This window comes from Onychostoma macrolepis, chromosome 01 (genome assembly GCF_012432095.1).
Source record: "Onychostoma macrolepis isolate SWU-2019 chromosome 01, ASM1243209v1, whole genome shotgun sequence".
NCBI classification, from domain to species: domain Eukaryota; kingdom Metazoa; phylum Chordata; class Actinopteri; order Cypriniformes; family Cyprinidae; genus Onychostoma; species Onychostoma macrolepis.
This window is the reverse complement of record NC_081155.1, coordinates 6,665,991-6,684,884: the sequence shown is the minus strand read 5'-3', so window position 1 is coordinate 6,684,884 and position 18,894 is coordinate 6,665,991. Positions and strand designations below refer to the sequence as shown.

Below are 18,894 nucleotides of genomic sequence, written 5' to 3'. Positions count from 1 at the left end.
CTAAATGCATTCAGGTCCTGCATTAAACAGTGTGTAAATACATCTATGCCACTTCAGATGAAGCTTCTGTGTTTCCTCTGCACTGCAAAGATGAATTTTGTTGATACTGATTTAATTTGCCTGGTAACAGCCCAAATGTCTTATTATTCCAAATAACTGATTCCTTTAATTAAAAAAAAAAAAAAACTAGTTTGATATTTTCTATCTGTTTGTTAACAGCAGGTGTTCATCACTAATGCTCAATCAGAACTTAATTAATCACTTAACTGAACTCAACTGAAATATGTTCAGAGCACTCATTATTGTTAGTTTTAAAAACTTAAATGTTTTAAGGCAATCGGTTTACTCAAACGGTTTGAGTTACCCTAACTTGTCGGGTTTTACAGTGCAGGTGTTCATCACTAATGCTCAATCAGCACTTAATTAATCACTTAATTGCTTAACTGCAATGTATATCTTATTTTAGTGAACTCAACTGAAATAAGTTCAGAGTACTCATCTCTATTAGTTTAAAAAAAACTTAAATGTTTTAAGGCAATCAGTTTCCTCAAACTTTTGAGTTACCCTAACTTGTTGGGTTTTACAGTGCATTAAGTATCTGCTGGATTTTTGTGGGAGAAAATAATGTCATAAACTGTAATTTCATGTCAGCGCTGCCGCTGTTGCCAGTCATGACATTAATGAATAGCAGCACGCTGCTCAAATTGCTCCTATAGGAATAATCAGACTGATTTACATTTATTTTTGATATTATTTTGCGTATTTTTGCATTATATTTATCATGATTAACCTCAGGTTTTGGATAGCCTAATATAATGCTGTTCTGTCATTGCACTCGATCAGATAGGACTCGTTTAAAATGATCAGTCTAGTTTTGGTGTAATCCTCTATGGGTTGGAAATATTCGTTTATTTGAACAACTTTAATTTGATGTTGGCCTAATTACTGAGGATTGCATCGTAAAGTGCGTGCATTAAATATGTAATTGTTTAATGCAATACGTTTCCCTCAAACCTTTATTTTAATAATCTAGTCTAATCTGTGTCTAATAATCCTTAGTCGTAATTAATAGGCCTATTTTAAGATTTGGTTAATTTGAAAGCTCTTTAATGTGATATGCTGTTTGTATTGTTTTCTTGCAGTTCTGTAATAAAATAAGGTTGTAAGATTGTGAAGTTGGGCATACACATAGCATGGCTTGCGTGCTCCACTTCGAGTCACGAAGTATAGGTCTACATATCATGAACATCTTCCTTGGTTTCACAATACTCAATTAATGATTGTTGAGTTTGGTGTGTTTAGAAGACGTATCTGTGCTGAATTTTACATAAATAAATCACAACAGTCCCGTGCTATGTGCACAGCCAGCCATACAAGCTGGTAATTTTTTTTATTTTTTACGCTACTATTTTGAAACTTCCGCTAGATGGTCTGAAAGATCGCTCTAGAGGAAATCAACTGGAACACTGAGAAAGGTAAGGGCATTCATAAATTCCCATTGTGTGACTTCAGTAAGATAATGACTGAGGAGAAGGCTTGAGGCTTTAAATACAAGATTTAACGCATTAATACAAAATAGATTAAGAAATGAAGACGAAGATACTTTTTCAACACAGCACAACACAGTTGACAGGTCAGTTTTCTACCCCTTTAATAAAATATAATTTAACTTCGCGCCAAAATCTATATAAGCTAAACAGAAAGCTATTTTAAGATCATTTTAAGCTAATTAATATATATATATTTTTAATTAATTTTGATCCCTATCAACTTTAAACCCACGTTCTTGGATTTTTCAAGGCCTTTATTTGAATATAATTTAAACTTCGCGCCAAAATCTGCTTTTTTTTTTTTTTTTTTAGTATTATGACTGCGTAACCACAGTTTAACAACCAATTCCATGGGGGAAAAAAAAAAAAAAGTTAGTGTTGCAAAAATATGGTTAATTTACCATGGTTTACCATGCGTAAGGGATAGTAATTAAATCAATTTGCTGCAGTACAGTCCTTCTTCGTATGTCATTCTTCATAAAATGTCAAATACCTCCACAGCAGTCACTTTATGCTGAATAATAAGAATAATGAGTGCTTTTTTACACTAAGTGCAAATAGCCGCCTTGTTGGCAGAGCCTATTTACCAGTCACACCAACGTGTGACTTGGATAGTCAACAACACAAAAGACGATAGCATGTGATATAGCCTTTTTGACGCTATCAACGCGGGTTCGAATCTGCCTTTAGCCGAACATTTTTTCATCCCTTTTCAAATCTCATATCACATCCGAAAGGCATTTACTTTCAATAAAAATGAAGGAAATGATCAAAAAGTTGAAAATAAAGTATCGGGTAGGGGTAGGGTAGGTGTAGGGAGGGTTTTATTGTCCCAATAAGGTGGCATCCATTTAATAATTTGAATTAAAATGATAATTTAATACGTTATTATTGCATACTGTTTTTAATGTACTACAATACTGACTGTTTTATTATCAGACTGAGAATGTTCCAAAGCAACATCTCCAATGAAGGATCATCCACGTCTAGAAGACAAGCTGCAGGAAAGAGCATCATTAGGATTTCTTATATTGGAAATAGTGGGGAGCATCTCATCACAACTCGGCGTAAGTGCTTTCTGCTGTGTCTAACAAGACGTTATTAACTTAAGCACCTTGGGGTCAACATGACCCCAATCGACTTTTCTTTAGTTAAAAAATATGTTTCCCTTCATCTCAGTGGAATAAGATTTTGTTACTTGTGGAACGAGCATACTCACTCACATATGTACACACACACACACGCACACATGTTCGTTTTTGTGAAAAGTGGGGACATCCCATAGGCGTAACAGGAGACTGTGCATTTCATCTTTCCCCAAAAAAAACTCATTCTGAGTGATTTATAAGCGTTTTGAAAAGTGGGGACATGGGTCAATGTCCTGAGATGTCACCTTCACCTTGTAATACCTGTCATACCTTTGTTATTATACAAATCTATGTCCTGACTTTTCACAAAAACGCGCACACACACACACACACACACACATGTCTGGTTTGCTATCCTTGTGGGGACTTTCCAAAGGCGTAATGGTTTTTATACTGTACTTACTGTATGTGCTATTGTCCTACACCAACCCTACACCTAAACCTACCCCTTACAGGACACTTTCTGCATTTTTACTTTCTCAAAAAAACTCACTCTGTATGATTTTTAAGCTTGTTTCATGTTTGATATTCATATTTTATATTTTACTTTCAACAGGTACAACAGTTAAAAAAGTAGTTGTGCCACTTTCAATGGATGAGAGGGCATTTCATCAGAAAATTAGGGAAGCTTTTCCAATAATAGGAGAGGGTGAAATTGAAATCTGCAGAGTTGACAGGAGGCGAAGGGTAATACCTGTTCAGTTGAGCTCAGTTTGCCCTGCAGCTATAAAAGCATGCCCAGTGTTTGGCAGGTCAGCAGTATATGTTAGGCTTAAGGTAAGGGCAGTAAATTATTCTACCAAATATATCCCTAATGAATTGTTGTGCTATAAATACAATTTTTTTAAATTTTATTTCCAAGTCATTTCTTGACTATCTATAAACTTTGTGCTCATCCTGCATTGCTTATACTGTGATGCTTACTATTACTATTTTTAATATGAATATTCAAGTAAAATTAAAACTTGTTTGAAAGACTATACTGCCTTTATTCTTGACAGAACACATCCAGATTGGCTGCCATACAGCATGAGAGCAGTAATGAGGTGAACTGTCAGAGCAGTACTACAGTATGTTTTTCTCACATTATGATTCTTCAGATATACAGGATAAGTTTATTTATTACAGAATTTCTAATATGAAATGTTTTAGACAAACCACTACTACCTCTTTTCAAACTATGGCTGTTTTATAAAATCATTATTATAAAGTGTTAAATGTTTCTTATTTCTCAGTCCTTTTGTCAGTCAGCAAGAACACACCATGCAAAGTTCTGTATTCTGATTTAGTGTCATTTTGTCAATAGGATCCAATTTGTGGAACTAGAGAACCCTGAAGTATTCAAGGAACAAGTGACAGAGTAAGTAACCAGCTTTCTCATCATCTACGAAGTAATTATAAAAATATATATATATTTGGTATTTTTGTAGTTTGCTGAAATGTTTAATTAAAGCATACAGCATTCTCAAAATAAGATTTTGTCTTGGGATTTATTATTAACTTTTATTCAATGGCATTTATGCTTTGACTGAGTAGTGAGATTATATTCTCATCTCTTATGTTAAAAAAAGGATCATCGGCGGCGCCATGTTGAATCCTTAGAACAAAGGCGAAGACAGGTATTTTTTTCTAGAATATATTTTCTATTTTTCTTCTCTCTCTCTCTCTCTCTCTCTTTATATATATAGTAACACTTTAGAGTAGGTAACACTTGTTAACTATTAACTACGACTTTTCCCTCAATAAATTCTTAATTTGCTGCTTATTAATACACCACAGTTCAGCAACATTTTACTACAAACTGTAAAATGTTTAGCTCAATTGAAAGAACATACTACAACTCTTTCTTTCTTGTGCGAGTTATTGCTTTACTGTATGCTCGCAGCGTGTTGCATTGGTTTCTTCATTGGCACCTTTACGCAGACTCGTTGCGTGTCTAATCTCTGGTTAAGTGAATGTTGCATTGATTATAGTAAAAGTGTTTGCAAACTCGAGTTAGCGCAACAAGTCTGTGCTAACTCTCAATAAGATCAGTTCACTTACAGACAAGTGTCATTATAAACATATGACAACCAACTACCTATCATTTCTTCTGCGTTTTGAGCTCTAACAAATATGTTTGAGGAACACATGGTTACAACAACCACAGAAAAAAAAAACCCATCTAACACAGAAGTCAAGGGTCAAGAGCCCAACTAAAGCAGGCACTGATCTCTAACATGGTTACTTCAATTGAAACTAAATCAACATCTAAACCTTAGTTAATTCTCAATAAGATCTTCTGTAGATGTCTGACTGAAATAAGTTCAGAACACTCATAATTGTTAGTTTTAAAATTGTAAATGTTTTAAGGCAATCGGTTTACTCAAACGGTTTGTTACCCTAACTTGTTGGGTTTTACAGTGATGAACTGTTGCCTACTAACAATAGAGTTAATGTTACTCAATTTTTATAAGTAGTTATGTAATTTAATGAAAAATATTAGGTAGACATTACCTAATTTCTTTTAGTTTGTCATAGATGTAAAATTTAGGTACTTTTTACTCAATATATAGGATAGAATCTACTCAAACAAAGTGAGTGCAAATTGTTACCTCAATTTTATTGAATAAATATAGTGGATCAATTTTTTCAGTGAGTTGTAAAAAAATAAAAATTTAATTAAAACTAAACATGCAATAAAAAAAACAAACATGCCATGGTTAATAAAGTACTAAACAACTATGCAAATGATAAACACTACTAAGGAATAGCAATTATATTTTAGAGGTGTGAAAAGTTGAAAAGTGTGAAAAGTTTGATCCCCTTTTTTCTAGCCATCCCAGTCAACACGTGAGATCACGCGATGATCACAGTGACATCACACCATTCTCATACGGTGATCCTCACAGTGTGAGTAATATATGAGATCATTGTGAACTCAAAATGTTGAGCAGGTTGAGAGGAGGCAGCTCAAATATCAGTCGCTGGGGGACATTCTACTTCCTGTTTCTCAACACTATCACAGTGATATCACAGTGCTCTCACATGATGAGCTCATGAGTGCACGCCCAGCTAACAGATTTCTGTTATAAGAACCTTCTCCAAACATACAACTGACTTCCAGACACAGCCTTCGATGAAATCAACTTAAATAAACAAATCCACAGCTTCACTCATTATTCACTCATGATGTTTTATTGTTTTGTTTGACGTTACCATCAAAGTGATTAGTGTTTACTTTAGTTGGGCTCTTGACCCTTGACTTTATAACATTATATTTTTTGGGGCTGCTGTAACTGTGTTTGTGAAGCACATTTGTTATGGCAAGGAAACCCAAAAAGAGACTGCAACCAGGTGATATTGGTTTGTTATTGATGATAACAACACAGTCATCACCTAGATTCCATATGCAGTCTTGGGAAGTTGTGGCCTAATGGTTAGAGAGTCAGGCTCATAATCCAAAGGTTGCGGGTTTGAGTCTTGGGCAGGCAAGGATTGTAGGTGGGAGAGAGAATGTACAGCGCTCTCTCCACCCTCAATACCATGACTGAGGTGCCCTTGAGAAAGGTACAGAACCCCCAACTGCACCCCAGGAACAGCAACATAAATGGCTGCCTGCTGCTCTGGGTGTGTGCACTTTGGATGGGTTAATTGCAGAGCACAAATTCTGAGTCACGTCACTTTCACAATCATTTATGGAGAATTATAAAAGCATAAGACACAAACATTATTAACTGCTTTGATTCTTGATGTTTCGCTTTGTGTTTAAATGACAGCGTATGAATCTCAACAATGGTGACAATCAAAAGCTTCATGCTGCAATGCATGCTGGGTACCTAGTATCTGTGCAGTGAGTGCACTTTGACCTCACATTAGTATGAGCACACAGTGAGGGCGCTGTGAGGTTACACTTTTAGCTCACTGTTACCTCACATTGTGACCTCATCACGAGTATCCTGTGAGCTCATGGTGACATCACTGTGAGATCAAATTGTTGACTGGGATTGTTACCGCATGGCCAGCAAAATTGCATGCTGCATCTGTAGGTCAAAGGAATGAATGGCCATCTTAGCCTAGGCCTTAGAATGAAAGTAAAAGGAGGGTTTGGGTAAAAAGGTGAATCTTTTGAACCAATTAAAATGCCCTCTCCTGGGTGTTGGGATCGCCTTTTTGCCCAAGCAAGATGTCTGGTATCACTGTAAAAAATGATTCACTATATTTACTCAATAAAATTGAGTAATTCACTATATTTACTCAATAAAATTGAGGTAACAATTTGCACTTACTTTTTTTGAGTAGATTCTATCCTATATATTGAGTAAAGAGTACCTAAATTTTACAGCTATGACAAACTAAAAGAAATTAAGTAATGTCTACCTAATATTTTTCATTAAATTACATAACTAATTACTTATAAAAATTGAGTAACATTAACTCTATTGTTAGTAGGCAACAGTTCATCGCTGTAAAACCCAACAAGTTAGGGTAACAAACCGTTTGAGTAAACCGATTGCCTTAAAACATTTAAGTTTTTAAAACTAACAATTATGAGTGCTCTGAACTTATTTCAGTCAGACATCTACAGAACATATTATTGAGAATTAACTAAGGTTTAGATGTTGATTTATTGTTTCAATTGAAGTAACCATGTTAGAGATCAGTGTCTGCTTTAGTTGGGCTCTTGACCCTTGACTTATGTGTTAGATGGGGGTTTTTTTTCTTTGGTTGTTGTAACCTTGTGTTCCTCGAGCATATTTGTTACAGATCAAATCCCAGAGGAAATGATCGGTAGTTGGTTGCCTGAACAGCTGAACTGGATCAATGTAAATAGGTGGAGTGGAGTGAGTGACGTTCCCTTAATCACTCAAAGCCTCATTAATGCTGCATCTCCACTCCACGTTTTCAATTTCCCGCTCCGAGCAATACTGCAGAGTGAAAACACATTTCAAAAGACTTTCAAAAACATGCTCCTCACAAATCCGAGTTTCCACTATTAAAGGGCTCAAATGAAAACAATCCTGTGTATGTGACTTTCTTCTTTCAGACGAATCCAGTCAGAGTTATATTAAATTTGTCCTGGCTCTTCTAAGCTCTATCATTGCAGTGGGCAGGTGTTTTTGATCAACGGTCCAAAACACATTAAATAAAGCATGCGCATCCGTAATAAACCGTGCCTCACACAGCTCCGGGGGGTGAATGAAGGCCTCCTATAGTGAATCCATGCGTTTTTTGTAATAAAAATATCCATATTTCAAACGTTATAAACACTTTTTTCTCACCTCCACTGACTGTAGTATGCGGAAGCCGTGATTTGTCTGAAAGAAGAAAGTCATATTCACCTAGGATGCCTCCAGGGTGAGTAAAACACAGGCTAATTTTCATTTTTGGGTGAACTAACCCTTTAACTTACTTGTAGTGACCAAGCCAATGCACATTTGCAGTCCCAAGCCAGTCAACACGTGAGATCACGCGATGATCACAGTGACATCACACCATTCTCATACGGTGATCCTCACAGTGTGAGTAATATATGAGCTCATTGTGAACTCAAAAAGATGAGCGGGGTTCTTATTTATGTCAGACATCTACAAAAGCGCTTATTGAGAATTAACAGATTTAGATGATGATGTTTTATTGTTTTGTTTGACGTTACCATCGTGGTGAGTAGTGTTTGCTTTAGTCGGGCTCTTGACCCTTGACTTTGCAACCTTATATTTTTTGGGGCTGCCGTAACTGTGTTTAAAAAGCATATTCGTTATGGCAAGGAAAACCAAAAAAGTGACTGCAACCCAGTCAGCAAACAAATTTGGCCCAGACTTGGCATGCATCTGGCACAGCTGGCATTCATCCGGCACTGACTTACAGCATGTGGGCCAAACATGGCCCGGGTTTGGCAGAGATGGTACCGGGTTTAAGACGGCACACAAGACATGGGCCAGATGTCAAATGCAGATATGTGGGCCACGCAAGTATTGCCGATCGTGACCCATATTTAAAATCCATTTAAAATATTTTTGAGTAAAATGCCAATGTTTTCCCATACAGAAAGGTAATATATTCACATAAATGTGAAACTGTTAAATATATTTTGAAAATGCATAACATGAAGCTCATGTTGTGTGTTATTATGTGTTTACTTGTATGCAAAATTATATTCATGCCTCATAAGATATTATATAATATATGATATTATATAGTATATTATAGAATAATATATTCTGTTGTTTTATATATTCATATATTCATCTGCCATTCATCCGGCACTGGCATACAGCATGTGGGCCAAACATGGCCCAGGTTTGGCAGAGGTGGTACCGGGTTTAAGACGGCACACAAGACATGGGCCAGATGTCAAATGTAGTATTTGGCCCAGATGTCAAATGCAGATATGTGGGCCACATAAGTATTGCCGATCTTGACCCACATTTAAAATCCATTTCAAATATTTTTGAGTAAAATGCCAATGTTTTCCCATACAGAAAGGTAATATATTCACATATATGTGAAACTGTTAAATATATTTTTAAAATATATTTTTAAAATGCATAACATAAAGCTCATACTGTGTGTTATTATGTGTTTGTATGCAAAATTATATTCATGCCTCACGATATTATATAATATATGATATTATATAGTATATTATAGAATAATATATTCTGTTGTTTTATATATATATATATATATATATATATATATATATATTCATCTGCCATTCATCCGGCACTGGCATACAGCATGTGGGCCAAACATGGCCTGGGTTTGGCAGCGATGGTACCGGGTTTAAGACGGCACACAAGACATGGGCCAGATGTCAGATGTAGATATGTGGGCCACATAAGTATTGCCGATCTTGACCCACATTTAAAATCCATTTCAAATATTTTTGACTAAAATCCCAATGTTTTCCCATACAGAAAGGTAATATATTCACATATATGTGAAACACTGTTAAATATATTGAAATACATTTTGAAAATATATTTTTAAAATGCATAACATAAAGCTCATATTGTGTGTTTAATTGTGTTTGCATGTGAAATTATATCCATGCCCCATATGATATTATATTATATGTTATATTATATAATAGTATATCCTGTTGTTTTATTTAGCCTATATAACTGACTTCAAACAATGTTTTGCATTCACTGCTTTCATATTCTCATTCAATTTACAGTTTGATGTAGGCCTACTAAACAATACATGATGAAATTTCAGGACATTTTATTTGACTTTTGTACTATTTATTGTAAATGCTTAACTTTGATGTGTTTTAGGCCATGTTGGCCAATCAGAAGCCTGACAAAGTTTCAAGTAGGCGGAGATAACAGCGCAGGCTGCGACGTCACAAGCCAAAAACTCCGGTTTAGCTGTCTACATAATAACACTGCAACTGGAGTTTTTTTAAATCTTCACCCTGGCAGGAGTTTTCAAAATGTTCGGTTTCAGTGACCTGCTGCAGTGTTTGCGTGAGGACGAACGGAACAAACCGCATAGAAAAAGCTGCTGTTTTGAAAATAACCGCGTTCGTGTGGACGGCCAATGAGCGCGCGCGTTGAGCATTCAAATCACATTTAAACTGAAGCGGTGGAGGTTACCATGGTAACAGGGCGTTAACTCACTCAGCTGACAAGTAGCGAGAAGCTGTCTCTCTCTTTTCACTGCTTTCAGGTAAGTTTAGTCCCTAAAGTTACACAAATAATACATACAACTGTTCCTGACACTTTCGTACATGTTACTGACACGTTTCTGTGGAATCTTTACTTTACAGGAGTGGTTTAGTGTCTTCAAAAAGACCGTTAGCATCACAACCGTTAACTATAGAGGCTAACAATTAGAGGTAAGGCAATTTATACATTTGAGCTCTTATTAATGAACGTTTGAGATTTTAAGCACCTTTTATGTGTAGATGAGCGGCTTTGATAGTTTTGTAAATGTTTTGCTGATACTTTGTCAATAGATAAATGGAAGTCACTATAAGCTAATTAATTTAACCTAAAAGTCTGCACTGTGGGGTCAATCGGTGACGTCACTTACATTAACTAATGGGCTGAAACTATTTCAAACACGTTTTGAACTTTCATTGCAAACAAATATTGATAAATTGATTTCAGGAGCGTCAGAATAAAATACCTAAAGTTACCTGAAGTTGCAAAAAAATTTGTAATGTGAGCTGCTGACAGAGATACAGGAAACACAGGTGATCTGAGAAATCTTATTAAATAACTTTATATGAATTTTTCACAGTATATTTCAACTATATCATCATGCATCTGTAAAACCTAAAAATATGAATTCTGGTATCTTAAGATTTTTTGTATGTTTTGTATATTATTATTATTATTATTATTATTATTATTATTGCATTTCACCTCTGCTGTAGTGTGTTTATTTCTAATAATCCTGACATTGAATACTACATTTGTTGGCTATGTGACATATTGTTCCTATTCTTCCATGCTGATGGCTGTGCTGCAGAGCTGGAGCGGAGCAGATCTCCTGTCGAAGAACATCTCCAAAGCACCATGAACCATCTGACTAGTAAGTAAAACCTCAAACATTCAAAAGTTTGTCGAATATTCAAAAAATATATCAAATAAATATCAAATATTTCTCAGACAGCAAGCAGTGTCGGCCCAGATCCGGCCCACATCTGGCCCGCGTGAAATCCATGCGGGCCAGATGTGGGCCGGATCTGGGCCGACACTGCTTGCTGTCTGTTCCTGTATGTCCTACAAGGCCATCTTGTTTAACTCTGCTCTGAGGACACTTCATACACAACAACCTACAGAGGGGTCAATCATAATTTTTAAAAAGACACAGATGATAATAAAAAAGTTCTTTGAAATTAAAATGTATAACGGTAAGACAGAACCAGTACTGTGAACGCACCTCACTTCAAACTGTAACGGTCTGTATATTGTTTTCTAAACTTTAAATGTAGTGAAATTTTTGTTCAAGCAGACTTTGTAGCTCGTGGAAACCTCACGCGAGCCTGAAAGATACTTAAAACTTAAAATATTATTTGCACTCTTGAAGACTGTTCACCAAATACTAAATTTCAGTCCAGCAGAATTTTCTGCACACTTCACCACCGAGGCCAAAAATGAGCATTGTGAATGTAAGAGCCTCACACTACATTCTTTGTTTGAATTGTATTTCAGGGCAGTTCGTGAAGACGGATAACCTGGACAGAAGTCAGTTCAAGATCCAGCCTCCACACTAGACTTCTCACTCACAAGGATTGCTGTCTACTAGATATTATGTGTACTCTTCAGACTTAGGTTCATGCAGATATTATTCAGGGACATGAACACTTGAATACTGCAAAAATAGAGAAACTACCTTTATTTAAGAATTTTGTGTTAATTGTGTGAACATTAAACAAATATATATTTATTTTACTGTTTTTTTTTGTTTTGTATACCAAAGCACCTAAAAGCCAATTCACACTGCCATACTCCAACAGGGTGAACACACTGACCAAGCAAAACAAATAAGCATCCCAGACAGCAAGCAGTGTCGGCCCAGATCCGGCCCACATCTGGCCCGCATGGATTTCACGCGGGCCAGATGTGGGCCGGATCTGGGCCAACACTATGATGCTGTCAGGGATGTTTTTATAGTTTTTGTGAAAGTGTGAACTGACAATGCTGTATGTTAGGAGTGTGATTCATTCAACTTGGTTTGCTGATTAAACATGATTAAATATTTGTTCAGATTATTGTCGTTGTTGTGACTATTCATCTAGGAGGGGTGTGTATCAAGTGGCTTGGTTATGGTTTTGTTGAGGCTGACATGTGGAACCCATCTGATCCAGCATATAGGACCAGAACAGGGCCAGCTATGGTCATACAGAACCTCAGATCCCACATAGCAATTTTTCTCTGGCCCAGCTCCGGCCCACACAATCAGCTTTTGCTTGGCCCACATACCGCAATGACTTACGGTCCTAGTGTGTACCAGGTCTGGATTCCAGACAAGGGCCAAACATAGGCCAGAACTGGCCCAATTCAGGGCCAGTTATGGGTAATTAACTTGGCTGAGACTTGGGCCAGTTATGGCCCTTATCTGGAATCCAGACCTGGTACACACTAGGATCTGGGCCAACACTATGTTGCTGTCTGGGCCAGAATAGGGCCAGCTATGGTCATACAGGTATGGTCCCACATAGCAATTTTTCTCTGGCCCAGCTCCGGCCCACATAGCAATTTTTCTCTGGCCCAGCTCTGGCCCACACAATCAGCTTTTGCTTGGCCCACATACCGCAATGACTTACGGTCCTAGTGTGGACCAGGTCTGGATTCCAGACAAGGGCCACACATGGGCCATAACTGGCCCAATTCAGGGCCAGTTATGGGTAATTAACTTGGCTGAGACTTGGGCCAGAACTGGCCCATGTGTGGCCCTTGTCTGGAATCCAGACTTGGTACACACTAGGACCGTAAGTCATTGCGGTATGTGGGCCAAGCAAAAGCTGATTGTGTGGGCCGGAGCTGGGCCAGAGAAAAATTGCTATGTGGGAACCAGGTGATATTGGTTTGTTACTGATGATAACAGCGCAACCATCACCTAGATTCAGTATGCAGTCTTTGTGAGGAATTATTAATCTAAAGTTTATTAATATATAAAGTATTTTGAAATACTGTGTCATTTAAACACGAAGAGAGACATCAATAATCAGTGTATGAATCTCAACAATGGTGACAATCAAAAGCTTTATGCTGCAATGCATGCTGGGTACCTAGTCTCTGTGCAGTGAGTGCACTTTGACCTCAAATTAGTATGAGCACACAGTGAGGGCGCTGTGAGGTTACACTTTTAGCTCACTGTTACCTCACATTGTGACCTCATCACGAGTATCCTGGGAGATCATGGTGACATCACTGTGAGATCAAATTGTTGACTGGGAAGCGTGCATCTCAGAAATGTTTTTATGGGAACTGGAGCTTCTAACGGAAGCTGCAGTGACGCAATGGCTTTACCAACTGCTGATTGGCTGTTTTATTTAGAAGGCGGGACTTCCATTACTAGAGCCGTCATGTTGGTTGTGCAGTTTCTCCCATTCGGTATGAGTGAACTGTCTTGGGTATCATACGATCTTTAATATAACACTGTGGTGGATTTTGCAGTTGTCACTGTTTATTGTATAACTCTCATTAGCCCCTTTCGCACCGCTTTAGTTCCAGAACTAAAAGTACAGTACTAAAGTACTGGGACGATTTTGCGTGAACTATTTCCCAGTACCATTTAAAGGGTTGCATTCGCACCGACAGTGGAAGTGACGTAAGCCGGTCGACAGCGACGTCATTTGTGCGCGGCGTTCAATAACGAAAACAAAGAAGAACAATGTTAACAACAGGAGGAGGGAGGACGCTGTGATCGGAGCTGTGTTTTTGTTGTGTCTTGCGGGGTTCACAATAATGGACATGGAATGTCGACGTAACTTATACATCAAGCGATTGAAAGATCGGAAAGGAGTTCAAAATGTTCAAAAGTGCCTGCACTTCAGCGTCCGTCCATCTATCGCTGTTCTCCATTCTTGCGAAATATAAGTTGATGCGATGTTTACACAGTATGTTTTAAATCATGGCGGGTGAGGGCGTTTTCGTACGCATTTAGCCAATCAGCGTACACTTGCGTCACGATAGTTCCTATGGAACTGTTTTAGACCCTACTCTGAAGTAGGAGCTAATTAGTACCTCCAAACGAGTTCCGAGAACTAAAACAGTTCCTAGTTCCCGCGGTGCAAACACGCCAAAAAGTGGGTAGTTCCACAATTAGTTCGGGTACTATGAAAAGGTTCCTGCGGTGCGAAAGGGCCTATTGATATCAGCTGGTGAGTTTGCAGCATAACTGCAATACAGCAGCATATGTTTCTCATGTTTTACTACTGCAGTTCAGTTTTAAGGCCTCAAGCTTTGAACTGACAGAACTGATTTCCTCTTCCTCCCTGGTGTGATGTCGCTTGTTGTCGCTCCATTTCTCATGAAGATCACATAATTGACATTCACGTTTTGTTTTTGGTTTTTTTCACACCTAGGTCACCACAGAGAAAACTATTTATGGCCATATATAGAGACTTCATGGCCATATTTAGAGGCTACTGACAGAATGAAAAGCTTATAAGTTATCATTCAATCAAAAACCTCAGATGAATTGATTCTGCTTCATCAGCAACTTTTAAGTTCTTTGTTTATTTCATTGATTGATTAATATAAATCTGGGAATGAATTGAAGGTTTAGTAAATGCACAGCATATTGCAGTCTCTGCCGATGCAGTACCTTCCAGTGTTTCACAATCCTGGGTCCAGCAGTTCTCAAACCAGGACGGCTGGTCTGCAAATGCAAATTATAGATATTCAAGCAATGTGTTTTTTTTTGTTTTGTTTTTTTTTGTCTCTCAGGCACAGGTTCCTTGTCGTCTCCAACTGTATGCAATGGGTTACATTAAGATATTCCCAAGCTTGAAAACACAACAGGAACATCTTTATGAGCTAACATCAATTTTCCCTCAGTTCAACTTTCATTGGCCTTTAGTGTAATGTCATCTGCCAAAACACTTCTTCTGCTTTATCAGTAGTTGAGGTGTCAAAATTATATTAAAATAGAATGTGTTAATCACATGACATTTAGAGTGTGAAAACACCAATGCTGGTTGCTGGCATCATCTTGATCATTTTTGAAGTGCTGTCACTGGTTATAGGTAAGTGCATGATCTTATAACTGTTCTGTCAAATATCTTATGTATTGGAGATTGGTTGGGGCTAGTTGTCACAGGACTGAATCTCAGTAACCGTAAGGCTTAAAAGTCCAATAACAAAAAAAAAAAAAAAATTATATATATATATATATATATATATTGCAGCGGTATGTTGATTACAAATAGCTCTGGTACAAATGATCATCTTTAACAACAGATATAATAAAGACATATTCATTATATAGTTTAATGGATTTATATATAGTTATATATATATATATATATATAGTTTTGGATAAATACTGTTTTATTGAATTGTTTTCTGAGTCAATTAAGAATTAGACCTAGAGCAAAATTCTCTCTTTTTTTTTGGTTTCGTTTTTGGTTATTCTTTGCTCAAATGGTGATGTTGGTTTGCCCTGACATGAAAGAGGAAGATTAGAGCACTGATGCTAGTTAACCACAAATTAGTACATTTGCATGCAAAGTTATAATCAAGCTGGTCTTCATCTGTATGTCCAAGTGAAGAGTTTGGTTCCAAAACGCTATAAATCCATTTTGATTAATTTGAGTAAAATGTATTTTCTTTACCAAGAAAGTGGAAAGATGAAAACCACTATTTTCTGTTTCAAACTTTCGCATAGCATCTTTAAGTTATAATAACATTAAAAATTCAAATCCAGATTTTGATTTTCAAAGATTTATTATAAAAACTGATTATTTTTTCCCCAAAATGCAATAAATCCATGACATGTTTTTTTTTTAATAGCTTTTTATAGTTTTTGTGAAAGTGTGAACTGACCATAATGCTGTATGTTAGGTGTGCGATTCATTCAACTTGGTTTGCTGATTAAACATGATTAAATATTTGTTCAGAATATTGTCGTTGTTGTGACTATTCATCTGGGAGGGGTGTGTATCAAGTGGCTTGGTTATGGTTTTGTTGAGGCTGACATGTGGAACCCATCTGGTCCAGCGTATAGCACCAGAATAGGGCCAGCTATGGTCATACAGGTATGGTCATACAGGACCTCAGATCCCACATAGAAATTTTTTCTATTGGTAATGCGTTCATTCTATGAATCAAACTTACACATATTTGAAAAATGATCGTAAGATCAAATTTAGGATGGTTTCTGCGCAACATTTTATAAATGAGGCCCTAGGACCGTAAGTAATTGCGGTATGTGGGCCAAGCAAAAGCTGATTGTGTGGGCCGGAGCTGGGCCAGAAAAAAATTGCTATGTGGACTACAGGCTGTTACTGTAATATTTACATTTTTGCTTTATAAAGCATTTCAAAAAGACATAAAAATAAGTTTTAAAGGAAGTCAGAGTCATGAATGCTAAAATAAGCCACTGTACGTTTTTTGTAGGTGTTGCTATGATGATGTCAGTCAGAATGGCTCCTCCTCTTCCTCTGATCTTTCTGATCATGATTCACGGTGAGTCACTGATGTTTCAGAAATACTTCTTCAAGATTCTATTTTATGCTTTTCTCAAACATCTATTCAGATCATTTGCTGTATAGTTATTGCACAACAACATTATATAGCAAAAATAACACATAACAAAAACAAAAATAAGTATACCTATAGCCAGGACTGTCACTTCTCAGGGCTTGATTCTTGGGGGGTGCCTTTGATTTCAACCGAGGGGAAAGTCAGTGTCCGGTTCTTGTTCTGGGGGATAAACTGCTTTTGAGCCTGTGACAAAATGTCTATGATCCGTTTGTTAATGACACAATAGACCTGAAGCATTTACTAGATGTCAGCAGGTCAAAATGGCTGTGGCCAGGGCCTCTCAATTTTTGGCTGCTCTTCTGAGGCAGCAAGAGTTGAATAAGTCCTCCAGGGAGGGCAGTGGGCAACCGATGATCTTTTGTGCTGTACTGATGACCCTCAGGACAGCAGCTTTTCTTGCAAGTGGTTTTGCCTGAGGATCCTCAGGATGAGGGTGAGGAGGAGATGTGTTATTTTCTTCTCCTGTATGCTGGGATTAGGAGCTGAGGCATTACAACCAGGGGGAAAGGGGGGGGGCAGAATACATAGCACACAGAGGCAGAGAGGGCCTACAACAAAACATCTGGCAATGCTGAGAAAAATACTGGGTAGCAGTGGTTTGGCAAGTAAGCCGGAGCGGCATCCATGCTTTTTTTTCTGTGTCTACTGCACCTCTGACACCTGCCAGAGCCAACAACAATCCATGGAGAGCCCAGTGTCCTGGCTATCTCCTTCGGTATATTATGTAAGTGCAAAAATTCACTCAAGGTCTGCTTAAACTGTAGTTCTATGATCATAAGATCTTGGTTACTGTATGTGGGATTTGCACAGCTTAACTTAACTTTGGTGAACAAACGTATAAGAATGCACATAAAGAGCAATTCGAGTGAGAGCGTGGAATCACGGTGTCTATACTTGCTGCCATCTTGCTTGCAAAAGCAAAAATAAATAAATAATAATACATTTTAAAAAAAGCTATTGTTCAGTGTAAATTCTGTGTTTCAGGAGTTTTTAATGAAGATGGTTGGGGTGTGAGTTACAGTCATTCACACATCTGTGCACTAAAGAACTCATCAGTGATAATGAGCTGCACTTATACATACCCTACTGGACATCAGATCAAGAAAGTTTTCTGGACCAAAAACATTGTAAGAGTGGGTGAAGAGCATCCAGATCTGTCTGATGACACTGAATACAGTCAGAGGCTTCAGTATCTGGGAGATAAACAGCAGAACTGCACCATCAGACTGAGTCATGTGACACAGAAAGATGAACACATGTACTGTTTCAGATTCATCACTGATAAAACTGTGAAATGGCTTGGTCATCCAGGAGTGACTCTTACTGTCACAGGTGACTTTGATGAGGTTTCACTCTTCTTCTGTGCATTATGTTGAATAATAATCAGTGTATGACAGCAGCACTAGATATAATGTGTGTGTTGTGTTCAGATCTTCAGGTGGAGTCTCCTGAGAGAGTGACAGAGGGAGATTCAGTCCGTCTGACATGTAAAAGCAGCTGCGCTCTGACTGACGGAGCAACATTCATCTGGTACAGAAACTCACAGCCATTAACTGAGAGAAGAGACCGAAACAATCAACTCCTGCTGCAGTCAGTCAGAAGAGAGGATGCAGGCAGATATAGCTGTGCTCTACATGGACACACTTACATCTCTCCTGCTGCTCATCTCAGTGTCATGTGTGAGTAGTTACATGTAACCCTGTATAATTTAGAAAATGAATTATAAAAAGAAAATAGTTAAAGAGTCTGTTAAAACAGTAAACTAACCAGAAATTAGTAAAATAATATAAGAAAAATTGTATAATTAAGTGAAAAGCATTTCAGTGTAATGATTGACATTTTAATGATTGTCCAATTACATGAAGTCTAAATTGAAGTCCCGCCCCACCACGCTAGTCGCTGGATGGGAGTAGCCATTTTCTTTTCTCTTCGAGGCTGGTGAGAGACAAGCAGCAGCGTAACTTTGGAAAAGTTAAAATAACGTCA

The 18,894-nt window shown here is 37.5% G+C and overlaps 1 protein-coding gene across 1 annotated transcript; it reads left to right on the top strand.

Annotated features, from left to right (window-relative positions):
- Window positions 1-15,334: 15,334 nt before the first annotated feature.
- LOC131536841 (protein turtle-like) lies at window positions 15,335-18,595 on the top strand. Its single transcript, XM_058769991.1, has 4 exons — window positions 15,335-15,389; window positions 16,762-16,830; window positions 17,896-18,240; window positions 18,339-18,595. The coding sequence occupies exons 1-4, from the start codon at window positions 15,335-15,337 to the stop codon at window positions 18,593-18,595; spliced, it is 726 nt and encodes a 241-aa protein (XP_058625974.1).
- Window positions 18,596-18,894: the final 299 nt, after the last annotated feature.

Excerpts from the sequence above, each read along its gene's own strand:
- LOC131536841 (XM_058769991.1), top strand. The coding sequence starts at position 15,335 with ATGCTGGTTGCTGGCATCATCTTGATCATTTTTGAAGTGCTGTCACTG. Across the intron at positions 15,390-16,761 it reads AGTGCTGTCACTGGTTATAG|GTGTTGCTATGATGATGTCA; the intron begins GTAAGTGCATGA and ends CGTTTTTTGTAG. Across the intron at positions 16,831-17,895 it reads CTTTCTGATCATGATTCACG|TTTTTAATGAAGATGGTTGG; the intron begins GTGAGTCACTGA and ends GTGTTTCAGGAG.